The sequence below is a fragment of the Chanodichthys erythropterus genome, chromosome 5 (genome assembly GCF_024489055.1).
Source record: "Chanodichthys erythropterus isolate Z2021 chromosome 5, ASM2448905v1, whole genome shotgun sequence".
Lineage (NCBI taxonomy): Eukaryota > Metazoa > Chordata > Actinopteri > Cypriniformes > Xenocyprididae > Chanodichthys > Chanodichthys erythropterus.
Window position 1 is genome coordinate 15,336,667 of NC_090225.1, and position 18,496 is coordinate 15,355,162.

An 18,496-nucleotide genomic window follows, 5' to 3' on the forward strand; every position below is an offset into this window, starting at 1 on the left:
GTTCATTATTCTTCATAATCAATAAAAAGTTGGTGATTTGGTTCACAGTCTTCTTTCTGACGAGTATTGATCAGTGACTCGCACTCACATTATCCAATGCCACGTTTCACAAATGACGTAATTTTCTACCCCTCATGATAGGGGGCAGGATTTCGCCAGTCCTCAGCATGAACGATTCAAGTCGCTATGAACTAATCGTGGCGGTTTATTAAATAGATGTGGGTATTGTAGTCCTTTAAACAGACTTGTACCGTTCGCGCGGGCCAGATGATCTCTGAATTGAACTACAACTTCCGCACAAGTTCTGATGACGACATTGCCTACGCAATCTGTTTAAGGAGTTCCTATTTCCTGGTTGAAGAGTCAGCCATTTTGGGTTTCAACCGACTAGACTTTGCGGCAGCAGCTAGCCAGCTAGTTACTTTTTAATCAGGAGGAAGGTTATTGTTTCTAGCATATCTTCACGCCGCGGAGTTGTTTTGTTAAAAGACAAACGGTTTCACAGTGTCCAGTCCACGATGAATCCCGAATAGTAAGTGAATAAGTTATTGTACGGCTTGTTTGTCGTTACAGAGCTCATAATTTACCTGTAGCTACTTTTGACAGGCAGCAGCAATGATGACTAGCTGTGTGTTCAATCTTACCATCAACCAATATCACTGTATTATATGTATTTCACCGGTCAAAGCCGAAAAGATTCGTGATTTTCAAGACTAGCCTTTTTAACACATCGCTTTCTCTAAAGAAGTAAAAACTTTTTGTAATTAAACGGCTGTTTAATAGCGGAGCTCGGCCAAGTTAAATATCCATCCGCGTTACATTTATGACAAGTAGAGCTCAGTAGTTAGTCATACCACACCTTTATCATTTCTTATACTGTAATATTTTTCATTTACACTCGTCAAAGCAGATGTTAGGTGTCAGGCATCACGCATCAGTAGAAGTAACGTTAAATATGAAGGCTAGCTGAAGTAAGCTAACGTCTCCAGGTAGCTTTTCACTTACTTTTTAAACATCTTGACGATCTGGTGAAGTGGCTAAATAGCTTAATATGTTTAGTAACCTGTTGCTGATATCCAATTTGGTCAGAAAGAGGGTTTTGATTTCAGTAGCAAGATTTTTGTCAGTGTCAGGAAGGTGGACTTATAAATGACTGAGTAATCAGAGTCAATCGCGTTCATTTATTTGCTAATACAGCTTTCAAAGTAGTCTGAATGTAATTTATTATCTTTTTATTCATGCTTTTTTATCACCTAAAGTTGCTGCACACAGAAATACAATCACGTGCCTTGTTGTTTAACTAAATTTTTAACCACAGGTGTATAATTACTGTGCACTTTGACACTAAAGTAAAACATAAAAGTCAGGGTTTATATATCTGGTTCTGAGAAATAAGATTGTTTAGCAAGACTTGAAAGCCACATTTCCACAACACCAGTCTGATTTGTGCTATCTTTATTTCCTTATCGGTAGTAGTTTACATAATCTTAAAAAGGTGTTTTGTAATTGATTCCATGTTTCCTGTGTTCATTGGCACTGAATTGTGAGGTTTCTATACTCTTGTCCAAATGTCTGAATGTAAAGTATGTCTCAAGGAACTGAAGTGCCCATCCCTTCCTTTTGCAAGGTAGTCATGTGTAGGTCACATGCCAAATGACAAGCTACATGGTCTATTACAACTATCACTAGTGTGAGTGTTAAGCAACTCAGTTACTTAACAGACTTAATATCAGCTGTTACGATTTTACATGGGCAGAATAGGGGTGAAATATGTTCTGTTAAAGTTAATAGCTATTAAAATGCTGCTCGTTTAGTGGTTAACACTCATTGGTAGTTTCTCTTTCGGTTCTTCACAAATTGTATCAAAGATTCAATACTAAAGCGCATACAGACATTGATGTGGCTCTCTAAGATTGAACGAATCGTGATTAAATATAGTTGGCAAGTACGACTTGATGCATATCGTCTGTCTTTTCTGACACCAGTTTTTAATGTCCAGCCTAATTGTAGGATTTAAATGCAGAATTTCAGATGTGCATGACACTTTCCTGAACCTGTCTCTCATTTTTGATGAAAAAGTTGTTATAGTAGTAATAATATTTAAACTACATCTTAAGTCCATACTTGAACTAACTGTAAAGGAACTTTTACTACGCCTGCTTATTCTGTTTGATAAAAATCAGAAAATGTTGCACAGCATAAACAGAGGATGTTTACACACAGTTTTTTTGTGTAGTGGCTCCCTACACAGAAGCGTTTGTTGCAGTCAACCTAACAAGGAGAGCATGACTTGAATTCTGTGCAGTGGGCGAGAGAGAGAGAGGGAAACATCAGCCTATCTGCTGAGTCGATGAGCTGGTCTTGACCAGACCGATCCGCTGAATTTCCTTCCTATGGTCTTTTCTTACTAGGCCAAGTTGAATAGGGCCAGAGGATTTAGCACAACGGGCAAAATTCGCTCTCTGTGGAATGCTTAATCAGCTTACTCAAGTTTCCTGACCTCAGAGGTCCTCAAGCACATTGTCTCTATTAAAAATAAAATTTATTTTCTACATACAAAAGTTGACTAGTGACTGATTTACCGCATTTTCATCTGTTACATCAATGGTCAGTAATCGTACATATAGATAGCAATGGTCTGACCTATTTCACATGATGCAGGGGGATTTTAATGACTTCATTGCTAATGTATGCCTACAAAATGAACAATGCGAAATATACAATGAAAGAAAGCAACAGTTGGTTTCATGTAGGTCTTTTGAGATGTACGGCATACTCTTTGCATCAGTATAATGGGTATACTATAGTTCAAATGTTTTGGGTCTGTAAGACTACTTTTTTGAAAGAAATTAATATTTTTATTCAGCAAGGATGCATTCAATTGATCAAAAATGTCAGTAAAGACATTTGTTACAGAAGATTTCTATTTCAAATAAATGCTGTTCTTTTGAAATTTATATTCATCAAAGAATCCTGAAAAAAAAAAAAAAAAAAGTTTAAAGGTTTCCAAAAATATTAAGTAGCACTACTGTTTTCATTATTGATAATAAGAAATGTTTCTTGAGCCTCAAATTAGTATAATAGAATGATTTTTAAAGGATCATGTGACACTGAAGACTGGCGTAATGACTGCTGAAAATGTGACTTTGCCATCACAGGAATAAATTATATTAAATATATTAACATAGAAAACAGTTGTTTTAAATTGTAATAATATTTCACAATGTTACTGTTTTTACAGTTTTTTTTTTTTTTTTTTTTTTTTGATCAAATAAATGTATCCTTGGTAAACACAAAACGGCTCAAACATTTGAACGATGTAACAATAAGAAAAAATACGAATATAAGAATAAGTCATTTTAAAGTATAATATTACAAATATAAAATTACAAAATTACTTTTTATTTGTCGAACATAATAGACGTGTCTTAACGACTCAAACTTTTGTATGGTAGTGTAATTTTCAGACAATTGCACTGTCAAATATTGATGGTCTAATGTTTTGTTGATATTTCTCTTCTTGCAGTGACTATTTATTCAAGCTGCTCTTGATTGGTGACTCTGGTGTTGGAAAGTCTTGCCTTCTCCTCCGATTTGCAGTAAGTAGACTATAAGTTTCCCTGCTCTTGCCCTCATGCAGGCATTTCTATCATTTTAGAATTTCTGGTCAGAGGTGTTAATAATCATCCTTATTTCATGGATGAAATGAATTGGTATACTAAAAGAATTAGAGCCCGACCGATATGGATTTTTGAGGGCCGATGCCGATATTAACTCGAAAAGAGACGATTTATAAGCCGATATTTTGATTTGAAAATAAACTGGATATTAGACCCATTTCCTATAAACTACACTTACACAACATTCAATAACAAAATATCTGCCTGTTCTATGTATGTGGGCTGTATAAACCATTTTCCAGAAGGGATTATGTTAAAAAAAAGCCTTAGATTACAGTCTCAATGACTAAACAATTGCACATCAAAAGTATATATTTTTTAATGATCAAAAAATAGTCTGGCTTTAAACATTTAACAGTTTTACTTATTTCCAGTTGAAGCTGGTTTTAACAGTCTGTGTGTGTACTGTAAATAAATTATAATAATAAAGTTAAAGTAAAAGAGCCATACCAAAATAATTCAATATTCCACAAAACCATGTCAATGAATTGAAAATAAAATTAAAGTAAGTTAAATGGGAAACACTGCAGATATATTTAGAATAAGTTAAACGCTAACATTTTAGTTTGACCTCTTATTAACGTTCAGACTAACAAACTCACCGTCAAAAGAGTACATCTCCGTGGCACTTGGGTAAAGTTGGTTTTATATTCACACATTCGGACTTCTGATAAATTCAGACTTTCCAATAAATGTGCAATAAATTAATGTTTGTGAATTTTAAGCAGCGACATGATATTGACAACCAACGATTGTCAACTAACAACATTTTTCACAGTCGATCAAAATAGGCAAGTGTTGATTTAGTGGCATATTTACTTGTGAATGTCTAATGGCCGATATATCGGTCGGGCTCTAAAAATGTTGTATCACATTTATAGTGAATTAAATTGAACTGGAAAAATAAGACATTTATATTTAACTTAAAAGCACTGTAGGGAGAGATTTGATTACTGAAACATCTAATTCTGCTATTTTGCTTCTTTCAGGATGACACATACACAGAAAGCTACATTAGCACTATTGGTGTGGACTTTAAAATAAGAACTATAGAATTAGACGGAAAGACCATCAAACTTCAAATCGTAAGTGAAATGAGTGTTTGTGAATAAGATGACATGAACTGAATATTCAACCATGTGATTGAAGAAAACTGAACATTTGGTGTTTAGATGGTATGATCATTTTAATTATTTTGGGACATCATTAGAGAGAAATGGTTTATGTCATGCTTAAAATGGTCACATCTCAGAATCTTTTTTTTAATCTTTTTCTTTGATCTCTGCTAACTATTGAATAGGTCTGGGTTGATAATATTGATTACTCAATTTTAATCAAAATTCATTTTGATGAACCAATATCAATTCTTAAATCTTATAAATTGATCTCTCTTTTTTATGGTGTTTTCTGTTAAAGCATGAAGAACTTCACTACAGAACATTTCACAACTTTGTTTTTGTAGCACGCCTGTCAATAATAGCATAAGCTTTGTGCTTTGTTACTTTTGAAAAGAAACAAAGTCTCAGCATTGAAATTCTGTAAAATTTTATCATGAAATTCAAACAAATGTAATTTTACCACACTTTAATGTGACAGGACAGATCGCTGTAGCGCCTCATTTTAAGAAATCGTCTCTTCCTCTTTACTTCTAGCATTCTATAGCATGAAATATGCATAAATGAACAAATAAGCATGAAAGAAACATTACAACCTACAGAAATGTATCATGTAACTGCTCGATCTGTCTTAACCGTGAAAAGTAAAAAAGCTTGTAAAAGCAACATAACACAAGCTAGAGAAAAAATAACAAGAAGAAGAATTTTTTTTTTAAATATATGCACTGTATTACATACCCATTATATTTATACTTAAGTTGTTAATGGTCTTATTTAATGCATGTTTGAATGAGTCTGTCAGGATAACAAGCTTAAATGTTTATATTTCCACAAAAAGAAATGGAGTAAAAAACATAATTGTATCATTAAGAAGTTTAAATTTAAAATTGCCTTGTCTGGAATTCAAATGTTTGTATACAACTTCAGTGTTTGTTAGTGTTTATCATTATATCTAAAAAGAAATTCCAAGTGAATTTAATAGTTTGTTAATTTTAACCTTTAATATTACAGTAATGCACCAACTGGGTTCTCTATATAGTTTACAGCATTAGTTTCGAAAAGAATCGCTTTGTGAAATCTGTGTATCAATGCCCAGCCCTACTGTTGCTGCTATAGTTGAAATAATATTTTGTGAGCCTATTTTTGTGTTTGATTCTGGTGTCATATTATTCCTTCTCCCTTACAGTGGGATACAGCAGGGCAAGAGAGGTTTCGCACAATCACATCCAGCTACTACAGAGGAGCACATGGCATTATTGTAGTCTATGATGTTACAGATCAGGTGAGCTCGTCCAAACTTTAAGCAAGTGTCCTAAATTTACTTTAAACACCTGTGGAAATGCCTTGCAACAAAACTGTTTGTACTTCTGCTCCACTGTATTTATGTATTTTTTTTTTCAATTGCCCTCAGGAGTCCTTCAATAATGTTAAACAGTGGCTACAGGAGATTGACCGCTATGCCAGTGAAAATGTTAACAAGTTATTGGTTGGCAACAAATGTGACTTAACAACAAAAAAAGTGGTGGACTACACAACAGCAAAGGTAATATTGCTATATTCCATTACTACACCATTAATACCACTATTTTTATGGCTCTGTTCCAATCATAGTGAGCTACCGTGCTGTCTACTCTCTACATAGCCAGCTGCCTTCTAACTAAAATGAGACTTCCTAACTGACTGATTTGGAATGCTATACTTGGGCAGCAACACAGTGCATTAGAAACTGTTGATTTCAATAGACTTAGGTGTTAATGTGTTGCTACGCTATTGATGTGATGCTGTAACAAGTTTGAAAATATATAGAATGCACATATTTATTCAAATAGTCAATATATTAATTCGCTTGAACTATTTTAACTGATACTTTTCAGTATTGAATGAATTATATCTATGATTGGCATTTTGGATGTGATGCTGCCTACCCTATAGAACTGCCTTTAGTATTTATATATGCTATTTTTGTATTTATTAATATTTTGAAGTGTTTTATTTTTATATTTTCACTTTTAAAGTTATGTGCTTTTGTCATTTTTATTAGTTGTAGTTTTTTTTCTTCTTTTAGAAATACAGTTTTAGTCATTTCAGTAATTCAACTTATTTTATTTCAGTTAGTTGCTTAGGCAGCAATTTGTTTTTTTTTTTGTTTTTTGGGATGTTAGAATGTAAGTTTTTCATGTAATATTTTATTTCCGCTTTATTTCAATCAATCAATGATGTTTAATAGTTTTAGTTTTGGTTAACAACAGTGGGGTGCGTTTCCTGAAGCCAACTGTGGTCACAAGTTCCGCGTTATCAACACAAGTGAAAGGAACTTGCGACCAGAGATGACTAATGTTGTACAATGAGGGTCTGGAGTGTGCTTTAAATTTCTGCCTACAAATGCAGCTCACTGGGTTTTGGAGCAGAGCCTATATGTACATAAGACTTGCAATTGTTCAATTTTCCAGTGTTCTAACAGAAAGAACTGCTTGGTTTATCTCTAGGAATTTGCAGATTCCCTTGGCATTCCTTTCTTGGAAACTAGCGCTAAGAATGCTACCAACGTGGAGCAGGCCTTCATGACCATGGCTGCTGAGATCAAGAAGAGAATGGGCCCCGGAGCCACAGCTGGAGGCGCTGAGAAGTCTAACGTGAAGATCCAGAGCACTCCGGTGAAGCCTGCATCTGGAGGCTGCTGCTGAGGCCCCCTCAACCCCGACCCCTCGCACCTCGGCCCCTGGATCTTGGAGCAAGAGTCCCCACAATAGGAGAAAGAAAGGGGAATAGATCATTTGTTATGGAGCAAAGAGTGAATATGGAGAATAGAAAGAATAAAAGAGAGTGTGAAACAGGCAACAATTTAAGTTACCCAAGTTGTACTGTATGTAGCCGCACTACCAAAAACATTCAAAAATCTGCTGCCCCCTCCCCCATTGCTTTTCACAAACTATAACTGATGAGATGTCCGAGATTTGGTAACGGTCAGTCCCCTTCACCCCTGCCGTCTGTCAGGGGCTGCTTTTAACCAACCCCACATCAAGAAAGGATGGATTTCATTCTCATTCAACGATTTTAAATCCTCTGTGTGCAGGTTTCTAAGAATAATGTGTGTATTTATCTCACTGCATTCCTACTGCAGGGCTGGTCTGTGGTCAAAATTCAATGACTTTTTGTTTTTCTGTCCTTATGCTTTTCTTACTTTATTCTTACTTGATTATTTTACTGTTTATATTTGCATGTGTAGGTTTCTGTCCCCACAGATTGTTTTGCCAGTCTGTTGCGATCGACCGGGCAGCGGTGGTTCACAGCCCAACATCTGTTTAGTAAAATATATGTACATATACATTATGTATATATATGTAAGATCTGAATTGACAGCTCTGTAGAGTTAAATACATGATTCGAGTAGTTTTACCTTCTTTTTCATTTAAGTTGTGGCTGCAGACTTGTAGTTGTTGCGCAATGTGTAACAGTTAACAAAAATATAAATAAATATTGTACGACCATACTGTACAATATCAGTATGTCTGCAATTCTTGGTGGGACATGTAGAAACCCTTTGTGTTTTATTTATTCGACATTTATATGCAAATATATTGATCCAATAATCTACAATCTCTCGATATTGGCCATTTACCTGCGGAATACATTGAAAGAAACAATTTCACGGTCGCATATGTGACAAACACTATGTTCTCTTTTTCATAATAAAGGCAAATGAATTCATTTTTTGAATGAACTTGGAAACCGCTCATGTCTAGTTTATCATCATTTTTTTTTATTTTTTTTTTAAGTTTTAGATGAATATTTCACTTCTCGCAGATAAAGGCCTGAATTAATTGAGGACCTCTTTTAATACACTGTATATGAATCTGTATGCATGAATGGTAATACTTCAGTACATTATGTGCATACTTGTACTTCTGCATTTAATCAAGTATCCCTATCGAAACCAACAAATATATTATACAGAAAATAATATAAAAATATATACAGAAATATTAACTTAAAACACAAACTATCAAAAAGGAGACTTTATTGTTAAAAAGACTGTTTTTATACATACATAAAACCAAAAACACAGTTACACATCAATCTGTGATCTCTACAGCTGAGGTTCTCCAAAACTTACTGCCTCAAGGTTTAGTTTTTTGTCACATTCTTTCAGCTGAATCCATTTCACATGTATTATGCACCATAACTTTTTTTTTTTTTTTTTGCATTTTGTTCCTTTGACATCTCCAAATGTTAACATACTGATATTGCTTTCACCCTAGAGGTTTAGTTCATACATAAATGAAAATCCTGTCATCTATTCACCCTCATGTCTTTCTAAGCTTTCTTTTTTTCTGTGGAACACAAAAGATATTTGAACGATATTGGACCCCTTCGACTTGCATTGTGTAGAGAAAAAAATAACACTGAAACATTTCTTTACATTATTTATATTTATATATATATATATAATGTTCAACAGAAGAAAAGTGTTTTAGAACGACAAGGGTGAGTAAATGATCATTTTCATTCTTGGGTGAACAAAAAATATATTCCTAATCAGAAACATTTTAAAAAGTATGAATGCTCATTCAACAGATTATTCATATATTCAGTCATGATACCATTACTGACACTAATATCAGTCAAAAAATACAATATATCTTCGAGGCACAGGTTACTCAGAAGAGAAACTGAAGCTGCAGTGATGCTAATGAAGGCTGAGCTGTCCTCCATTAAAACTTAATAGGGTAATAACCTGAGATCACAATCACGATTGGCACCATGTATGTGCATTGTGCACATCTTCAGCAGAGCCGAACAGGACATTTTCTGACATGAGTATGTTACAATATGTATAGACAGTATGTAAAAATACAAAGTGAAAAGTTCAACACATATGTTGAGACATAATTGTGACAACAGACACCAGTTCTGGATTCAGTAAATGTGTAAAACAAAGATATTGGTGACATGATTCTAGTTATCTAGTGTTTTTCATGTGAAAACACCAAAAAGGACGTCTCAGTGAAGACAGTGTGCACACCAGACATTCGCCTTCCCAGATTCCTAATAATTCTCAGGAAATTGCTTCTGGGGAGAAAGAGGGAAAAAAGTAATGCAGCACTTTCAAAAGAGGCGACAGTCAGAGGGAAAAATGTGAATAACTGTATATTATAGGGATTCCAATAAAGTGCTGCAGGGATGAAATATTTTTGTAGGTCAAATCCCAGAAATCAGAATTTTAGCACTTCCGCTTCCATCATCTTAAAGTCAGTGTTTTTTTTTTTTTTTTTTGGTTAAATGACTGAAATAAAGTCTGTGGTTAATAAAAGCTCAAATTACTTTCACATTTTATTCTACAACATAAATTAAGTTAATATTTCCCCCTTGTGATTTTTTTGAAAAAGGCATTTGCTAACAAGTGGCTCAATGGGACCACAGAGGTTGTCGGTTACATTAAACAGCACACCGAACTGGAACACTCAACTACACAGTAGTCTGCTTTTACAGCATCATTGTGTTTATAGACAAGCTCTTGCAAACTACAGGTGCTGGTCATATAATTAGAATATTGTGAAAAAGTTCATTTTTTTATTGTCAATTATTTTTAAAAATGAAACTTTCATATATTCTAGATTCCCTACATATAAAGTAAAACATTTCAAAAGTTTTTTTTTTTTTTTTAATTTTGATGATTAGAGCATACAGCTCATGAAAGTCCAAAATCCAGTATCTCAAAATATTAGAATATTTCCTAAGATCAATCAAAAAATGGATTTTCAAACCAGAAAAGTTCAAGTTCTTTAAAGTATGTTCATTTGTACGCTCAATACTTGGTCGGCAGCACATATTACAGCAAATGACTTGCTCCTAGCACAAATTACAGCATCAGTGAAGTGTGGCATGGAAGTGATCAGCCTGTGGCACTGCTGAGGCACTATTGAGCCTTCAGATCATCTGTATATTGTTGAATCGACTGTTTCTCATCTTTCTCTTGCAAATATCCCATAGATTCAGGTGTCAGTCATGTTGGCTGGCCAATAAAGCACAGTAATATCATGGTCAGCAAACCACTTGGAAGTGGTTTTTGCACTGTGGGCAGGTGCTAAAGTCCTGCTGGAAAGGGAAATCAGCATCTCCATAAAGCTTGTCAGCAGATGGAAGCATAAAGTGCTCCAAAATCTCCTGGAAGATGGCTGCATTGACTTTGCACTTGATAAAACACAATGGACCAACACCAGCAGATGTAACGGCCCCCCAAATCATTACTTACTTCAGAAACTTCACACTAGACTTCAAGCAGCTTGGATTCTGTGCCTCTCCAGTCTTCCTTCAGACTCTGGGACCATGATTTCAACATGAAATGCAAAATTTACTTTTATCTGAAAAGAGGACTTTCGACCACTGTTCACTGTCCAGTTCTTTTTCTCCTTAGGCCAGGTAAGATGCTTCTGACGTTGTTCCTCTTTCAGAAGTGGCTTGGTAGTCCTTTTCCTGAAGATGTCTGAGTGTGGTGACTCTTGATGCGCTGACTCCGGCTTCATTTGACTCATTGTGAAGCTCTCCCAAGTGTTTGAATCGGCTTTGCTTGACAGTATTCTCAAGCTTGTGGTCATCCCTGTTGCTTGTGCACCTTTGCCTACCCAATTTCTTCCTTCTAGTCAACTTTGCATTTAATATGCTTTGATACATCACTCTGTAAACAGCCACCACATTTAGCGATGACCATCTGTGACTTACTCTCTTTGTGGAGGGTGTCAATGATTGTCTCCTGGACCATTGCCAAGTCAGCAGTCTTCCCCATTAGTGTGGTTTCAAAGAACAAGAGATACCCGGAATTTATACTGTAGGGATGGTCATTTAATGAAACTCAAATTTAAATATTCTAATATTTAGAGATACTGGATTTTGGACTTTAATTAGCTGTATGCTCTAATCAACAAATTAAAAAAACTTTTTACTTTACCTGTAGGGAATCTAGTATAAATGAAAGTTTCATTTTTTAAAATAATTTACAGTTAAAAAAATGAACTTTTTCATGATATTCTGATTATATGATCAGCACCTGTATTCTAGCTCAAACTATTTAGGAAAATGTTCTTTAAATAAGAACTTAAAGAGTTATTGGAAGCCTAATGGTGCTGATGTTAAAGTCATGTGTAGGTAATGTATAGCCTACATTTAGCTTTTTACTTCTGCCATTGTATTTATGCATCAAAATGCCTAAAAATTGTGTTCATTTGTGAAGATAATCATGATTTACAAAACATGTCAGAATCATAAACTGAGAAATTCTATTCAACTTCTAGGTTGTACAACAAAAATGTCATCAATGAAGCACTATTATATGTAACTATATATATATAGATCATTTACCTGATGCTTCCTCAGATCTGGGGTCAGTGAGGCAGTCCATGGCTGACAGAATAGAGGAGAAAAGAAACTCTGAATGAGTTTCTAGTGTGTGAGACTGCCTCTCTATCAGCACCAGTGTGTCTTTCAGAACTGTAGGATCAGAGAGAAAAAATATTAGCAGCAGAATGAGAACATCTAAAGACTAGTGATGTGTTGACAAAAGTAATGGTGTGAATGCAGAAATGGAGAATGCTAGGTAACAGCACGGCTCTCTAATTCATGCATGCATGGCCGCATTCTCCAAGCAGAGCGTTTCCTGTTTCTGTCCGATGAGACTGTGAGTATTGGGTTACACTGAACAACATGTCCAAAACTGAGAAGCTGTAGACACTTGTGGAAGTGTACCGAATGATAAAGAAACAAAAAGTCCATTATAGTGATTTGGAAGGTAAACAGCTCTAATGCTTCATCTAATTTAAAATATAATTTCTCACTTCACAGCTGGAGCCACTACTGAGGGTTCAGTAACAAAATGCAGCTTTTCAAGCTAATTCAGTATTCAGTACAGCAGCTGAATTGTAGAGAGATGTTTTCGCTGTTCTTTAAAAAACAATTGTATTATCTTATTGTATTATAGTTTAATAGAGCTAATAAGACTCACATGGAGAGGCTGAATTCATGCAATGCAAAAGCATCTCTCCAGTCTGAAGAACATCTGCTGTGAGGGGCTTATGAGCCTGAACTTCTTCCTGAAAACTCTGAAAAATATCATGTGATGCAGTTATGTTCTTTTTGAATGAACTTCTTTTTGGAATAAAAATATTATTTCTTATTAGATGCATATACAATACTGTTCAAAAGTTTGAGGTGGGTAAGCTTTTTAATGTTTGGAAACAAGTCTCTTCTGCTCACCAAGGCTGCATTTATTTGATCAAAATATCACAGTAATATTGTGAAATATTATTACAATTTAAAACAACTGTTTTCTATTTGAATATATTTTAAAATGTAATTCATTCCTGTGATGGCAAAGCTGAATTTTTAGCTGCCATTACTCCAATCTTCGGTGTCACATGATCCTTCAGAAATCATTCTGATTTGGTGCACAAGAAACAGTTGATTGATACATTATTAATCCTGAAGGAAATTCTTACAGTTGTGCTGCTTAATATTTTAGTGGAAACAGTGATACTTTTTTTCAGGTTTCTCTGATGAATAGAAAGTTTAAAAGAACAGCATTTATTTGAAACAGAAATCTTTTTGGAACATCGTAAATGTCTTTACAGTCACTTTCAATCAATTTAATGCATCCTTGGAGAACAAACATATTACTTTCTTTCAATAATAATAAAAATCTTTCCAACCCCAAACTTCTGAATGGTAGTGTAGTTTACAAACCTTGTAATCAGCCAAGGAGGCTTTGACACTCTCCAATTCAACCACAGGAGGAGATAGAAACTCTACTTTCTCTACCACCTTGTGCAGCCACTGAACCAGCTTTTCTAGGTTTGAGCAAAATACCTGTTGGAGAAAGGATGTAACAGTTCTCATTAATTCTCAGCCGTCTCAGAACTTCACAATCACAAGAGAAAAGTCTACTCACCTGTATGTGCTGCATTAGTGACTCCTGGGTCTCATATTCATCCTGGTCTGTTTGTATTGTCCTCTGAAGCTCTGACATTGACAGTCCACTCAGTTGATCCATAATAGCTTCCACTTCCCTCAGGTTCCTTCGATTCACGTCTCGGCTAATCATCTGGATTCTGGTACCAGGCTCCTTTGCTTTCTCTAAATGATCCTCAGGTGTGAGAGGAACTTCAGATGCCCTCTCTGCTTCAATATCTTCATTGCCACTTTCTTCCATCAACGGTTCATGCTTTCCCACTTGAACCGTTGGCGATCTGATGGAGGTAATCCCGCTCTCCAGGGATTCCCAGCTGGTGATGACCGGCTGGCTTATCTGGTCACTAATGTCCCTCAGTTGCTGTGAAAGCTCCTGAAGTTCCTGTAGACGTGTTGGTAGGCGAAGGAACTCTTCGTCTAACTCGTCTTGCGCATTAGGACGGGGAAGGATATGTGTTGAACTAATGAAAGTGGGGACAGATCTGAACGTTGAGAAGATGCCAAATTTACGGTAATGACCCCCTGGCTGCCTGTCGTAGTCTAGACTCTCAACTGACAAGCCAGCTTGGTCTAGTGAGGAGTACAGGCTACTGGACATGATACCATCTGAGGTCTTTGAATGCGATTGGTTTAGTGCATGAAACTCAGTTGACTTTCGACCTGTTCCTGGACTACCCCATCCCTGCCGAGTCCCTGTATGGGATAAGTCCAAACCGGACAGGGTGGAAGAGCTGCAAAAGCGGTCCAACTCAATGCCTGAGTCTTGCAACAACAGATCATTTCGTAAGAGAAGATCTTCTTCTGGTGAACCCAATGTGCTTGTGCCTGTGATGTTGGGTCTCAAAGGATACGTGTAGTCTAGGAGTGCCTCGTATTCCTTTTCAGGATCCCAGCTGGGGGATTTGCGGTTTGGGGAGGGTGGCATGGAGTTGGGGATGGCACAGGCCCAATAGTTGGCCTGATAAGGTGACATGTGTTTGAACCCACGTTGATGGTTCTTATTGTAAAACTCAGAAGATCCTGTGTTAAGAAGAGAATCTCTTCCTGTGTCCGTCATCTCACCTGTTCTTGTTTTTACCTTTCTTGTGAAATGAGACGTATGACTGGACGAGTGAGAAGCGCTTCTAGGAGTGGACATCCACTTAGGCACTGGGGGTTCTGTGAGGCTCAAGGAAGCTGAAGGGGGACTGGACAAACTGCGTTTAGCAGCCGAAGTGTTAAAAATAGGATCCTTGTCACGTGACCATAGTCTGAGGTCCGATACGTTCATGGAAGTATCCAGGTCTTCTCTGGATAATGCCGGGGAGGATTTATAATATGGAGAAACTTGTGTGATACTTCTGAATGACTCTTTGGGCAAACTTTTGTCCTTTTCTTTAGAGGAATCTGCTTTGTAACTGATCTGAGGAAAAAATAATCAAAAACAGGACATGTTAATTGGAAATCCTGGGTTGTAGACTAAAACATGACCGGAAAGCCATTGGCTCCTATAATTAAACATACATTACGATTCAAACTTTTAGGGCCGAAAAGATTTTTTCATGTTTTTGAAAGAAGTCCGTTGTGCTTACCGAGGCTATGTTTATATTTGATCAAAAATACAGGAAAAACAGTAACACTGTGAAATATTATTGCAATTTTAATAAATTGCAATAAATGTTTTATATATTAATATATTCCTGTCGTCACAGAAAAACTGAATGTTCGGCAGCCATTACTCCAGTCTTCAGTGTCATATTATGATCCTTCAGAAATCATTCTAACACGCTGTTTTGTGATCAAGAAATCAATGTTGTTAACAGTTTACTGTCACTTTTGATTAATTAAATGCATCCATGCTAAAAAAAGTATTTCTTTTAAAAAATCCCCTAAACTTTTGAACGGTAGTGTATATTGTTTTTACAGTTTTATTCAACCAAAGTTCCCAAATTTCCAAACATTACAAATGGACCTTACTATGCTAAACCATGATCAATAATATAGTTTTTGTAGATATCTGAATATTTCAGAATACCATTTAGAACAGCAAACACAATTGTGAATATGTATCTTTAATTAGAAGTAACAATTTCTGGTTCATTTCGAATAAGACATAACCAATAATAATGACTTGTGGTTCAGTGAGTTACGCCGCAGTAATAGCTCTGAATTATTCACCAACTAAATTAATCTGATTAAACTCACAAGCAAGTTTGAAACAGATTCACAAATCTCACTGAAAAAAAAAATTTGCAAATTGGACATCACAGCTTGTGCTGTGTTTGTTGCTGTGTGCAGGAAACCCTGGTTGGCACTCGCACGTTTGGACTCGCAGAAAGCTTTTCAAACTAATTTTTAATTAACACTTGCAGTAAAATGCTCTTTTATTGTTTCAGTTAGTAAATAATGGTCGTATAGTTCCTGATTCAACATGAACTGCATATAAACTCACAACATTTCTATTAACAGTCCACTAAGACATCATCTTCATGTGCGTCATTAGATTCTTACCCTCTCCGAGTCTTCATGTGTGGATGAGTTCTTCAGGATGGGCATCTGGCACTGTGTGGAGATCAGTGGTTTCCTCATGGTATAGAGGCTTCTGTCTGTCATATACCTGGAAACAGGTGCCATGGTGACTGTCTTTTTGCAGCCACTCCTCTCTTTGTCTGAGTCTTTGGCTCCCTGGACATTTGTAGGCCTTGTCTTCTCAGTTGCCTTTTGACTGAGGGGTTTAGAGTGACCGCTGCGAATGAACTCTGGGATACTGGTCTTCCACCTCACATAGCTCTTGTTCTCCATCTGCGAGGAGGTGTCTGATAAAGCCTTGTCAACTCCGAGAGCCATAGCAACACATCCAGATTCTGTAGTTCCTCATTTGTCCAGAGCGACAGCTAAAAGGTCATAACCACACTGTGTTTTAAACACTGCAAAGGCTTGAAAATGATCACAGAAGGAGGCTCTGTGATATGTGTGGTCACAGAGCCTGATGTACTGTATTAGGTTTACTTCTGATCTGGATATGTAATCTCATTATCTACATGTTCAGGCTTGCCTGAAATGCACAAATGCTCTGTCATGAATGCTCAATTTTGTTGTTAAAAAAAGATAAAGTAATTAAATTTAATAGCTAAAAATAATTTAGTAATAAAATAATACTTACTGTACACTGACAAAATACATATCTAATCTTTTATGAGTATTAATATGTGTCAGATGAACTGTAATAAATGCAACAGGATGCAGACAAAGCAGTTTCTTGTATTTCTGTGAAATACTAGGCTGGAACTGTTTTTTGATTGGCTCATTCTTCTGGATTCCATGGCAACCGACAGAAAATGGCATGTCATGAGAGGTGATCACGTGGGTACATTTAAATCGTAGCCTGCTTGCAAACAAAGACAATCATGTGTCTTCACCACAGAACCCTCATGGACTTCCTTTTATTTTTAATATAATACTTACACGGCTAGTCGGTTCGCATAATTGTTATTGACCATTAGCAAGGCAATATTTATGAATTTGTTTACTTTGTATTGTAGAGCAAGGAAGCAAAACAAATTAAATCAATATGTTTTTGTGGACATAAAAAGCCAGCAAGATCCAGTGGGCTACAATGGCACTAGATCAAATAAGGCAGTGCGAAATTCTATAGAATGTCATATACAGGCTTGATTGGCAGTTACCATAGCAACCTAGTCATCAAACAAATGCCTAGTAGAGACGGCACCATATATAGATAGATAGATAGGTAGATAGGTAGATAGATAGATAGATAGATAGATAGATAGATAGATAGATAGATAGATAGATAGATAGATAGATGGCACAGTGTCTACATTATACAAGCCCTCTAAGAAATGTCTTAAAAGGATTCAAATATAAAACACACGATGTATGATTCACAATATACAATCTACTTGTTTTGAAAGCCACAATCTGCAACCAGTAAGTTACCAATTTGCTTAGAATAAAGAAAGTAACTGTTGCACTCATCGATGATGGAATGACAGATTAAATGTATCTGGGCATCAGTCACAACACCAGAAAACAAAGTGAATAATGTTATGCTATTATGTATCAGCCAGAAAAATTGATCTGTCACACAACGGCTTCACACATATGTCGATATCACTTTCACTTGGCTTTCGTGGCTAAACACCCTGCATAATTGATCTTAAACTGTGTTTACGTACCGTTTTTGGCTATGGAAGGTCTATCGACAGCTCCGTGAACTACGTGCCTGTGATTTAGAGATATAATAGGGTAAATAATAAACACCTCTGTGCTGTTGAGGAATCCAAGCGGTTAAGGAAACGGTTCATAACACTGAGGCGGGACAAGTAGCGCAGATTGTCGCTTCTCCAGCCAATAGCGACATAAAACTGCACGAGCCTAATTTTCTTATTAATACGCATGCGCATGACAATTTGTAAAATACTAGTTATTGTGGAGAGGCCACTGGTTGAGACAATATAATGTTTATTAAAGGATTTTTACTGTCATTAATATTATGAATTGTTGTTCAGACCGCTGCTGAAAAAACGCCTTATCACGCCATTCGTGTTACATTTCTCAGCGCTGGTCAGAACCAACCAATCACAGTAGTTTGCGATTATTTGATTTAAAAACAATTGTTGTGTCTGGATTCAGTTTGATTGTTAGCTATAAATCTAAATTAAAGTTTATCTGAAGTTTAACTAAATAAAAATAAATAAATTAAAGTTTACAAATGTTAATTACAGTTACATTATTACTATCAAC

The 18,496-nt window shown here is 36.0% G+C and overlaps 2 protein-coding genes across 3 annotated transcripts; one reads left to right on the top strand and one right to left on the bottom strand.

The window, feature by feature from the left end:
- Positions 1-372: 372 nt before the first annotated feature.
- Positions 373-8,293, top strand: rab1ab (RAB1A, member RAS oncogene family b). The gene is made up of 6 exons (XM_067386226.1): positions 373-532; positions 3,527-3,599; positions 4,670-4,765; positions 5,982-6,077; positions 6,207-6,338; positions 7,282-8,293. The coding sequence occupies exons 1-6, from the start codon at positions 519-521 to the stop codon at positions 7,477-7,479; spliced, it is 609 nt and encodes a 202-aa protein (XP_067242327.1). The 5' UTR covers positions 373-518; the 3' UTR covers positions 7,480-8,293.
- A 147-nt stretch (positions 8,294-8,440) lies between these two features.
- On the bottom strand, positions 8,441-18,060 carry cep68 (centrosomal protein 68). Of its 2 annotated transcripts, none has more exons than XM_067386223.1 (7): positions 17,929-18,060; positions 16,244-16,626; positions 13,734-15,155; positions 13,529-13,651; positions 12,792-12,888; positions 12,152-12,280; positions 8,441-9,862 (listed from the first exon to the last, which is right to left on the bottom strand). In XM_067386223.1, the coding sequence occupies exons 2-7, from the start codon at positions 16,577-16,579 to the stop codon at positions 9,852-9,854; spliced, it is 2,118 nt and encodes a 705-aa protein (XP_067242324.1). In that variant the 5' UTR covers positions 16,580-16,626; positions 17,929-18,060; the 3' UTR covers positions 8,441-9,851. The 2 variants fall into 2 exon arrangements, with proteins under 2 accessions (XP_067242324.1, XP_067242323.1); XM_067386222.1 differs by having other exon boundaries at positions 8,441-9,865.
- Between the last annotated feature and the right edge of the window lie 436 nt (positions 18,061-18,496).